At 38.8% G+C, this 12140-nt stretch overlaps 1 protein-coding gene across 9 annotated transcripts in view; it reads left to right on the top strand.

Annotated features, from left to right (window-relative positions):
* The window catches only part of CNOT4 (CCR4-NOT transcription complex subunit 4), an 83153-nt gene that overhangs the window by 30185 nt on the left and 40828 nt on the right, over nt 1-12140 (top strand). For 7 of the 9 annotated variants that reach the window (XM_013947774.2, XM_067311865.1, XM_013947777.2 and 4 more), the window contains exon 2: nt 7502-7745. In XM_013947774.2, coding sequence (XP_013803228.1) covers nt 7572-7745 — 174 coding nt within the window. In that variant the 5' untranslated portion in view covers nt 7502-7571. The other 2 variants (XM_067311839.1, XM_067311843.1) reach the window with 2 other exon arrangements.

Raw genomic sequence — 12140 nt, 5'->3', positions numbered from 1 at the left:
TTTCCCACTAATGAGAAATTTAAGGAATTCAGGATAGTTCAGATGGAACTTCATCTTATGTTCAGCAACAACTGATGGATCTATTCTGCATGGCTTTTTACATGTGAATATTTTTTATATCTTCAACATCCTCTGACAATTATTTGTAATATTTAATTTGCTGTACACAAAGAGTCTATTTGGGTATGGGGTTTTTTGTTTAACTTGTTGCTTGAGCATCTCCTGCTTGTGCCATGAGAACTTGGAAATGATCATTGTCGAATCATCCACATTTCAAAATTAGGTGTTACTGTCTGTGACGCAGGCTTTTAAAATACTTGGGTTTGTAATTGTGTAGTCAACTTCTGGTTCACTGTCCAAGTGCTTTTGACTTGTCATGTTAAAATATAGTAGAGCTATAGGTATAAAAAGAAATTGGATGACAAAGTAAGGAATGTTAGCATTCAAGTTCTGATATGACCGAATGTGAGAAATGCATTTAGACACTTATACAATGATGTTATACTCTTACTTTTGTTGAGTGAATCAACCTAGATGCTGGGGTGGTGGTTTCTTGTTGGATAACTGCATCCAGAGTTTTATTTGCTTGTGGATAAATTTGTGAGAATCTTGCTTGGCCTGTTTTCATTCTAAATAAAATTTGACATCTTGATACTGTTCATAATTTGCAAGGAAGTAATTTAAGTAATCTCTTAACTGGTGCTCATGCATTATTGGTAGTACGTAGCTTTTTATGCATAAAAGCTTTCAGACTCCAATAAAAATAAGCCTAATGTGATCAATTCTTGGCTTAGTGTAAATGAGAGAAAAGCATTTATTCATAGTATATAACTTTTTTTGCCACATAGCTGTCTTAAAATAGTTCATGTTCACACTGGATTTATAAAGAATGATCAGTTTCCCTTTCATTTAGCAGGTGGCACCTGACTCTTCTATTTTTGTTATTAGGGTGCCTTGAGGCCGTTGCGGTGAAAGCTATCTAGTGAATTCTTTGGCTGATTTCTGCACTGTTGCTGAATGTGCTGCTTGAGCAGTTGCTACTCTGGTTGCTTGTTCTACCTCTTCACTGGGCTGCCGCAAGCTTTTGCATGGCCGTGTGATGAACGGGGCAGACGGGGAGGGAATTGATTTAGGTGAAATATGATCTAGTAAAAACTCTGTGTGTGTGTGTGTGTGTGTGTGTGTGTGTGTGTGTGTGTTGGGGTGGTGTGTGTTTGTTTGTTTTTTTTGGTTTTGTTGGTTGAAGTGACAGTGCAAATGCCTGGCAGAATTCAAAGTGGTGGCTTGAGGATGGGAAGGAACGTCTACAGTCTGAAAACACAAGAGAAAACTATGTAAGCTCTTTTAGGGAGGCTTAAAGCAGAGGAATCTCTGAAGACTTAACTTTGACCTCTGAGATAAATTGGGCATGATCCTAGTCAGTATAACATTGAATTCAGATGGCTCCCTGATCTCTGGTAGTACTTTCTAAACATATGGGACTCTGTCCACCTCTTTCTTTTCTTGCACACTGATTGTATTGTGATCAAAGTGTTGCTGCAGACCACAGAATGAATAATAAACCTTATTATTCGAGAGAGGAGACATGAGGAAAAAACAGATTGTGTGAATTACTGGGCATGATTTTACAGCTACTAGTGCAGCTTGCTTTAAATGTTCAGCATTGTCAGAAAAGAAGTAGGAAATGAGCCTTCCCTCTGTCTAAGATGAAAATTAACTTGGAGGCATTAGGGAGCTTACTGCCTTGCCACTGAGGTGTCCTTATTCTGAGTCAGCAACAGTGCCATAAAATTTAAAAAAGCACAGCCTGTTTTCAGTGCTTCTGCCCATAGTCTCCTGATTAAGTGTTGCTGACCAGGTGACTGTAAAATATTACTGTATATTGATGTGAAGGAAGAGGTGGTGGGAGGAAGGGATCATTCTCCTTTTCTAGTGTTCCAAAAATCTATGGACAAGTAAAGTATAGCAAGTCGAAGAGGGGGCCTATGAACGTTTCTCGAATTTCTTCAGTATTATATGGATGACCTAATTAAGACTTGAGACTAGATAGGTTAATGACTAGGGTACTAATCTGTGATTTGGAATGTGTATATAATCTTTTTTTGATACAGGCTTTCTATGAGACCCTGAACAACTTGCTGAATCTTCCTCAGGTCTGCATGTTTAAAAAAAAAAAAAAAAAAAAGAAAAAAAGAAAAACCCTTTCTGTGCAACCCATCTATGAAGGAGGTTTGGATGTAAACGTTCAGTTGGTTACTGTAATATGATGAAGTGATAGCCTTCCTTGCATTCGGAGACAAAAAGAAATAAAGACTGCTTTCCTATCAGTGGAGTTACCAGGGAAAGGACATAGTCCAAATGCATCTGAGAGAGAGACCAGTGAGTGTTCCCTTGCCCTGCATGGAGGAGGGTGCTGTGCTGAGAAAACTGCTGTTGCTCTGATTAATCAAGAAAGAGGGATATTCCATTATAACTTCTTTTTACATTCTACCCGTCTTTTTACCTCCGGCTTTTAAATGGGATAGAGATTTTGTTTGAAAAGGGAATTGATACTTCAGCACAATGAGAATGGGATTTCCAGTGGACTGGCTTTCTTGTGATGTTACCCAGGCAGAATCCACAGTTCATTTTTGAGACTTCTCGGGGGCTAATGACTTTCAAAAGATACAAGGCCATGAAAAAAGGTATGAGTTCCTGTTTGCTTAAGTTTAACAAACCTTTGCTAAAGATTCAGTGCATAGACTCCGACCTGTTTCGCTTCAAGTGTCAGGTATGTTTGAACTTTAAGTGAAACATTAGCTCACACATACCTCCTTTTCTTTTCTCTTTTTTTCTTCCTTCGAGAGGCCCCAAGTCTCCAAATATTTTCTGGGATGTGAGTCTTTATTTGGGTTTTCTTGACTTCATTTTGACAGCTTTTGGCTGTGATACTTTTAGTGCCTTAAAGCAAGTAGCAAGGCTGAATTCATTCCATTGCCTTAATAAAGGGAAGAATATATCTGTGTCCTGTGGGGCTAGCTGCCTCCTGACAGAGAACTTAAAGTTTAAGGTACTTTTTTTTTTTTTTTTCTTTTTTCTTTAACTGAAATGAACTGCCAGCAAGTGGAGATGCTCAAGTATTTAATATGAGGAGGAGGTGAAAAGCATGTCTTAAAGAATGGGTAGGAAGCTAGCTGCTTTTCCCCGTCCCTTTTTTAAGACCTCTTTAAGACTTGCATATGGAAGATAAGCTGCTACATGCTAAGCTTGCTCATGTCAAGTAAGCAGGGAAAAAAGCAGTGTACATATCCTAAATAAACTAAAGTCACTAGCCTATGTTAGAAGGAAAACTGTTCAGATAAGTACCCTCTAATAATAGGATCTTTCTTTTTCCCCAACTTCAAAATTCTGAGGATTTCATTGAAAGAAACAGTTGTATGGTGAAGCTGACTAGACCCAGCTGTCAAATCTATTAAGTAAACACTTTCAGAAGTTATTGAAAAACTATCTTTTTTCAATTTGAGTACTTCTTTGGAAAAGAGGAAACTATGTAGTCATGTGTCTTGTCCCTTCTGCCAGACCAACTAATTAGTTCTATATTCTGGTTGTGTTACCTTACCTATTACGAATTGACAGCATGTAAAAGACACTGCTGAACATTATCCACCTCTGCTTCATCCTTGTACATGTGAAAACTTTGGCCCAGTCTTCTGTAAACAGGATGGGGAACTGCTGGAGCCCTGTTTCATTGCAGTTGTCAATGTTGTGAAAATTGTATAGCCAAATTCTTGCTGCTTGTATCGTGTGTGTGCACAACCTTTCTCCTTTTCTGCTGAGATACTGTTAATTTAATCTCTTTGAAGGGGACCCCAAAGACCAAATACTCTGGATTGAATGTATGTAATCTTAGCTTTCACTTTTTGCTACCACTACATTAGTTTTCCTATGATGTCTATCTTAAATGAATTGTGAGAACAGTTTGTATTAGCCTTAAAGCTGACTAGTTATGCTGTGTTTCTTGGTAGCGCTATATGAACAATGCATTAATGTTGCCTTACTCTGCCTGCTATTTATTATTTCATTTTGGAAAAATGAGCATTGTTCTGATGCAGAAGTGGCACACGGTCCCTGGTATATAAGCACCACTGAAATGGAGATGCACTTCAATGGAGAGTCTCTAAATGGGATGCTTGAATGGTCTTTTCCCAAGTAAATAAATATTGCCTTTCACTTAGTTTCAAAAAACATGGCACACAGCTGCTCTTTACTCCTTGTTGGAAATAACAGGCCATTTGCTGACTGAAGCAAGCTATTGGCATTATTGCTAGCAGCTGCTGAACTCTTAGTGTTAACTTAAACAGCTCATAAATGTTAATCATGTTGCAATTTTGTTAGAGAGCCTGTCCGCATATCCCAGAGGCACTAGCTAATATGTCACTTTTTTTTCCTCATGAACAGATGACATTTCTTAGCAGAGATTCTAAATAGTAACTTCATAATTCAGTAGTTTTGCTGTGATGTCTGAAGCTTTTTTTTTTTCAAAACTGCAGTTTTTTTCTAGCTACAGTTTTGCTAGTACTGGTATAGCTTTATTCAGATGTTTCAATAGGCTCAGAGGTGCTGAATGCACAGTGGGATGAGTACGCAGTTGAACAGAATTTGCTTTTTGCTTACTGACTTGTTTGGAGGTCTATGACAAAGTCAAATCAAACTGAAGAAAATCTGTGCAGTTCATTGCATGCTTCAGTTTAAAACCAATTTAATACGGGAATGGTTTTGCTGTTGCATAAGTGTGAAGAGTTTACATTTTTCATTTCCTGTATGCAAATTAAGTTTATTAAAATAATGACTTCTGTAGAAGTGTGTATTATCTGCATAAAGAGCAATTAAATAGTGTACTATGGCCCTTTCTTAATCTCCCTCACCCCTCTGCCAGTGGTAATGTGTTCTTAAATACAAGACAAAGTTGCCAAACAAACTAATCCTCTTTTCCTTCTTTCACCTCAGATTCTGCTGGTGTTCTTTCAATAAAACACTGGTGACATCCCAGAACCTGATTTTTGGGCCTGTCAAAATAACTGTGATATACCAGTAATAAAAGTATAGATGATTAAGTAAAAGTGTTATCTTATGAGTTTGATAACTTTTTGATATGAATCATTGTGAAGGTAAGAAAGAGGGCAGTGTTGTTACTAGTTTGTGCTGCACAGGGATGTAATGCTTGCTGCATCTAGAATCCATTCCTTCACCTTTACTTTCATGTGAGCATTTAATAGAACTCTGAAGTGTTCTTTACGGCAGTGATATATGTTTACCAGGTACTTCATACCTATAGGCTATCCTCCCTACCAAGCTAAGGTAGGGAGTCCTAGTCTAAATTGCAGTTAGTCTAAGTTGCTGGTATCAGCCTGTGAGCAATGGTTAACTTAGCCAGGGTGTGACTGTTTCCATACAAAGTTATATCCTTGTTTCCACTGTGTCTGCACTACCTATATGTGTGTGTGGTGCTTTTGGGGGAGGGGGGTGTATGTGTGTGCTGTTTCTCTTCAGGGGTTTCTTCAGGCTAGTTGCAGAAGAATTTCTGTCCCTGAGGGGAGGTGTGGGACAGGGACAGGCATTGAAGACTGATGCTGAATTGATCCTTTCTGTAGAGTGCAAGGTCCCAACTTCACCTGGAACTGCTTGGGCTTTACCAGATATGCAAGTGAGCATGATTTAGAGTGCAGATGATCATAAACATGACAGTCTTCGGTGGTGTTAGTGTTGAACAAAAGATATGGAAGACCACAGACTTGGACTGTAGCATGCACTGATCCATGAATAATGGGTTGGTTTCAAAACATTCAACCTTCTTGCTTCCAAGGGCAAGAGTAAATGTCAATCTTATTCCTCCAACAGTTAGATATGAGGATTTGTCTGTGGACTTGCTCCTGAAAGCTTGGAAAAAGATGGGACAGTACGTGTTCTGGCAGTTTTCAGTTAGAAATGAAACAGAAAACTCCCTGGGAAAGTAGAGGGCATTCCAGATTGTGTGCATGGTTAAATTGTAGTTGTATTTGGATAACAACATGTGATTTTGGAGGAACTGGAGAGTAGTGCTTGACTTTAAGAAACTTTCTACTCTTTCCGCTTAGCATGAAACTTCATGCTAATTTCTTAGTAAACTTCTGACCGAGCAAAGTTTTAGTGCAGAAAGTGCAGGAATACAGCATAGGAAGCATGACTACTGTTCTGGGAAATGCGTAACTGTAAAAGGAGTTTAGAATTTTTAACATATTTGAGCTTTATTTAAAAAGTGGCACAGTTCATTACAGGCAGTATGACCAGCTGAACATCTATTCTGGTCACATCTTTTTGAAAGTTTGCAGTGGGAAAGGGCTATATATGTAGGTGTAACAGGCACACCAGTTAGTCATTTCTTTTCAATGGGTGTCTAGTTCTTTTTTGGCTCCGGAAGAGCCATGTAAAAACCTACTGTTTTCCTTTTATTCTTTCCCTCAGACATACATGCATGTCTCCTGTAGCAGGCCAAGACAGCTTCCTGAGATTAGATATAAATTCAGATATCCAGAACTGTAATTTACTGGGGAAAAAAAATATTAATTGAATGTCTCAGTGAGGACTGTATGCATTTTGCTTTGAATGTGAAAGTAACTTTTTAGATTCTTTAGCTGATGGAATGGAAGCACATTCAAATGATTGAACTTAAGAAAATGGTGACCTGAATTTTGCTTCTTTTCAAAATTATGATCCAGATACTGCTTATTGTGGCTGCATTCTAAGTTGATGTTTTGATAGGTTGTTTCAAGCACATGCATATATTGGGCTTTGTAGATTTGATGGTGATGAAAAGCCTAAATAACTCAATGAAAGTTGTGTGATATGTGTAGAAAATTGTGCGCCTATCCCAAGACAAATCTTGGCCAACACTGTTTAAAAGGTAGTCTTATGACTGGTCTCAGAGATCAGTCTCTGGACCTGAAAAACAGGAGGAACAAAGAAATGAATTCTTCTGTGTAAGAAACTTTCATTGTTCTTCTGTGTTTGATAATTCTGTACCCCTACTGAAAAGTTCGAATGGATGACCTAAAAGTTGTTCCAAACCTGTGAGCAAAGGAATTAATTCCTCTCAAACATGAAGTCCTGGGTTCAAGGATTTGATTCTGAATTTGTAGAAGACTTCAAGCATTCACTAAGTGGAGCTGGCAAGACGTAGAAGCAATGTGTGGTGTACACTGTTACACACTTGTATGCAACTCTACATCTTGAAGCATAAATAGGCTAGTAAACCATCAAAGAAGTACTTGCCCATTTGTCTTGGTAGGGAGGTACATTATGAATAATATCTTTCATACTACTTGTGTGACTCAGAGTGAGACACTCAGGCTTGTTAGTGAGTAACTTGCAAGTTAGTGGATAATTTGTGTGAGGAGAAAAAGCAGTGGAGAACTGAAAACTATTAAAAGATGCAAAGGAAGGCTATCTGCCAAAAGTAGTAATAGCTTTTTTTTTTTTCTTGCAGACCTTCAAGTGCTGACCTTTTTGCTCCATTAAGTTATTATAAACTTTTGCTGCTCTGCGAACATATAAAGATGTCTCGCAGCCCTGATGCTAAGGAAGACCCTGTGGAATGTCCCCTTTGCATGGAGCCTCTGGAGATTGATGACATCAACTTCTTCCCTTGCACCTGTGGCTACCAAATATGTCGTTTCTGTTGGCACCGTATCCGCACTGATGAGAATGGACTTTGTCCTGCTTGCAGAAAGGTAAATATCCTGGAACAGCGGCTTGTCTTGCACGTATCACAAGGCTCTTGTGTTGTGTTGGTACAAGAGACACCCTTTTCCTTCGGGGGAACATTCTTCTAGTAATGGCATAGATCGAGGGTGAGGTGTTGGATCTTTCAGATTCTATCTGCACGTGGGTCGAAGCTGTGCAAGTCCTAGTCTTGGTTTGTTAAATTCAGAACTGGATTAATAGGGGAAGCTGTGGATGAGAACCAAGGCATACTGATGCTGGGAGAACTGTCAAAAAAAATCCTGGGAGTTGGGGTGCTGATGCATTGCCAGAGCCTTTTCAGGAAGGATGGTTAGGATTCCAGCATCAGGGGTTTGCTGAGGGCCAAGGTTCAGCTAAACTAGCAGAGCTGCCAGAGGTCAGCTCATAAAGCACCTGCTTGTCTTGTGTTTATGGCACCAGAGCTTTTATCCGTACTTTCTGGACACTAAACATGTAAATCCTTTGGAAAATATATCCAGTGGTGTTAAACTTGAAAACTTTTCAGATCTAGGCTAAGTCTACTCGTCTAGTGTTCTTTTCTAGTTGCCAAACGCTTAAAGGTAGTACTTTGAGTGTCACACTTAACTTCTCCCTCTCTCTTAATTGATGTCCAGCTGATACTTTGTTTGGCCTCTGTCATAAACTTCAGCTTCCCTAAGTTGCCTGCTTTTTCCTTTGAATATTTTCCTCCTCTATTTAGTGTTTTGCTTAACCCTATTAATTCCTTATCTTCAGTGTTCAATAAACTTCTTTCTCAATATTTCCTTTCCTTTAACTCTAATGACATCCCTTGAGAAAGAAAGTTACAATCAATCTCATCGGTCCTTGCCTTTTCCTTTTTGTAATCCCAGCTACTTTTGTCCCCTCTTTCTCCTGCTATTCAACTGTGATTGTCTCAGTTCATGCCTTTGGCTCCCTGTCTCATATTACATCGATTTCAGCTCCTTTTTGAGACCCTGAGTAGTCTTACTTGATCTGACTATCTGCATTTGCTGTAATTGCCAGCTTTCTGTAAGCACTTCCAGTCATATTTTCTTCCTGTTCTCTTGGGCTTTGGCTACACTAGAGCTATCGCTGCTAACCTGTGTTTGGATGCCTTTGCAAGCTTGAAGGCTATCCCACAGCAACATACACTTGTTAACAAACAGAGCAAATTTGCTTCAGTGTTTGGGCTGTATGTTCTACAAAGAAGATCCATCTGTCATCAGCCAAATCAGTCACCACATGTGATACCTGCTGTAGATGACAAATGCTGTGTAATAATGTTCGTAGTACAAGCAAACTTCTAATCTGCTGGTACAAATACAAGGTTTCTGGAATTTCCTGGTCTGTGTAAGGTGCTTCAGGTGCCTGGATTTACTACACTACTTTTTGCCAACGATTATTTGGTTCCTCTGTGCTTTTTCATTATTGGAAGTTATTGGAATATATCTGCAAAATCACAGAAGCAGCATGCTGTTCACTTCCTCTGGGCATCTGTGGATTCTTTGAAATATGGATATTGCCACAGCTGAACCCTGTAATGTGAAGTAATCTGGTGTATGACTGGATGTGCAAGTATTTTGCTAAATCGGATACAGTTTGCTCAGGCAAAACAATTTTGGGAGAAAAGCCAGAATGAGTGAAGGTGCACCCTAATGAGAATGAAGGACACCAGCCATTCCAGGAGAGAAAGGAGACCTTTTTCTCAGTGGACCAGGATCATATTCTTGATACTCGTTTCATCCATGGACTGCAAGATGCTCTTAAGTAGAGCTGCAGCTATATCACTGGATTGTTGAAGGCCTGCAGAGAGGAGACTAAGGAGAATACCTTTGTGGCACAAAGAAAGATGTTGTGGCCCAGAGGCCCTGTTGAGATCCTAGGAATAAATCACTCCTTCACTGCTGTCATCAACTGTGCAATTTGGAGTCTGTGAAGATACCACCTTTTGAAGTGTGCTGGGCCCTCTGAACAAGGTATGTGTTTGTGTGGTGTGTTTTAAACCTTTCCTATCTGTGTGTAGTAAGGTTTGGGGAAAAGGTTCAAAGCAGTTTTCTGATTCATATCAACAATTGCGTGTGTTGGCTGTGATCACTTAAAATGCTGAAATGCAGAAAATGGCAGAACAGTAAAATTTTTGCAGCAAGCTTCATAGTGGGTACTATGCTCTCAACATATATATCCTGTTTTTAATGTGTATGCCAATGCAGGATACTTATTTAACTCTGCTGTAATATATGTATATTCATAGTTCATTTTGCTTCTGCATGTTTTGCACAATTACTTGATAGAAAACTACTGATTGGGCTAAGAATATTGAGTGCAATGCAGGTTCTCCAATGGTTTCATTACTAGTCTGTGGAGAGGAACAATCAAGAAGTTACCTATCCAGGGTTTTTGGTTGAAAGGATTAGAGGGAGAGCTCAGAAAAGTCTATGCTAAAACAGATTGACTATATGCTTTTAAGGGTGGTGTTTATGCCATAGGTTGGATTAGGTCTTAACTGTGTTGCATATATACCTTTATTTTCCTAAGCTTCTCTCAGTTAGATCTAATTGAAAAGAGGTTAGCTTATAGTTCCTTCTAGCTAGGAGGAAATACTTCTACATGCTTGAACTATTGTATAGCTTAACATATGCATGTGCAGGATATGTTCACATGGTTGCAGTCAGCTGAGTTAGCATGCCTTAAATTTCCTACTGTTAATAATGGTAGCATGCATACATACATGTGCTTTGCTTTGATTTGTGGAAGAAAGAGACTAGCATGAATTTGTTAATTGAGCTTTAGATGGAAACTAGTATTTATTAGTCTTAATATATGAGCATTGTAAACTATGTGAATTTTCTGAAATACTCTTATTGTGTTCTAATTTTTTAAGGAAGTACTTTTTGTAGTTAGTGGATTGAACTGATCTGTTTTGACTTCCTGATGTCCTTCAGAGTTGTAGGTCTAGTCAATTGGAAGATGCTAAACAAGCATTCCTGTTTTTCCAGTCAATTGATTTCTTAACTGCGAGCAAGCTAGTTAGTCACTAACTAAAAATGAAAATATGCTGTCTTCAAAAGAGACTTTGGTAGTCAAAAGCTGCTTTACTATCAGCAGACTCACTGGTTCCAGTTGTAAAGCTAGTCACTTTATCTGTGCAGTGATTTTTTTTTTTTTCTTTAAAATCCATCTGCCTAGGTACTGTGTGTCATATTAATAGTGTGTATTATTCTAGTCATCTGTGTTGCTTTGATAGAGCATAGCATGCTCAGACCTTAATGTCAGTTGCTGCAATTTTTAAATCTCCCAAATGAGATGGTTTCAAAAGGGGGGAGGGGTAGCTAACTCCTTCCCATTCCTTTACAGTTTTGCCCTTCCACCATATAATTTGATACATTGTTTGTTATGCTGTTCTTGTGGTGTGGCTTCATCCTATTCTCCAGTCCCCTGACTTAAGGAGTTTTCTTCTTCTATCACCTTCTGTTAGAGAGGGCTATAAATGGACCAGGATCATATTCTTGATACTCTCTTCATCCATGGACTGCAAGATGCTCTTAAGTAGAGCTGCAGCTATTTCTTGGTCATAAACGTACATGCTTTAAGCCCCCCTCTTGTGCATATTTCTCCTGTCTCTGTGTGAAGGGAACGCCCTAAGTGTACAGTCCTCAAATGTCAGTTGTAGGATTAAAAGCACTGGAGGAAACTGCTGAGTGTTTATCTGGTACAACAATTGATATTCAGAAATATATAGGAAATCACTACTTTTGATTCTTGATATAACAAGTATGGTGTACGCTATACATAAACCTTATTAACTTTTTCTGTTTTTTCTCATTTCAGAACCTATTTGGTAGCAAGGCAACAACTGGGAAATGTTGGTACATCCATTATGTGGAAGGAATGTGACCCCATCTGGGAATTCCAAAAGCAAAGTGCTTGATAAAAACCCATCTCAGCTTTCAACAATTGGGAAAATGTGGGAGGGGAAGTCTGAAAAAAAGCAAAACTTAAACGATACAACAAACTTAGTCAGGAAGACTAAGAAATCAAGGGCCACCTCTGATAAGAGACAAGACTGCAGAAGAGACATTCAAATTTTTGGTGAAGTACTTGTAGGACCACCAGCAACTTGCAGTTAGTGTGAACTAAGTCTGGTCATTTTGCATGTTGGCACTTCTTGTTCAGGTGGCTTCCATGGTTTTTATTGAAGAAGATTTATAACTTAAGTGGAGTGTGTCTGCTGAATTTAGTCAGTGAATCAGTGATGTAGACATCTCTACCTCCTACACCTGAAAATATCTAAGTGCTGACAACATTTGACCTGGCTACTTTTCTTGCATTTCAAATCCTCTACCAGCTAAGGAATCTGTGATAGGTTAAACCAATATTTTATTTTGCCTCTTAGCCATCAG

The sequence above is a fragment of the Apteryx mantelli genome, chromosome 1, assembly GCF_036417845.1.
Source record: "Apteryx mantelli isolate bAptMan1 chromosome 1, bAptMan1.hap1, whole genome shotgun sequence".
Classification (NCBI taxonomy): Eukaryota; Metazoa; Chordata; class Aves; order Apterygiformes; family Apterygidae; genus Apteryx; species Apteryx mantelli.
This window is presented reverse-complemented; position numbering and strand designations above follow the sequence as displayed.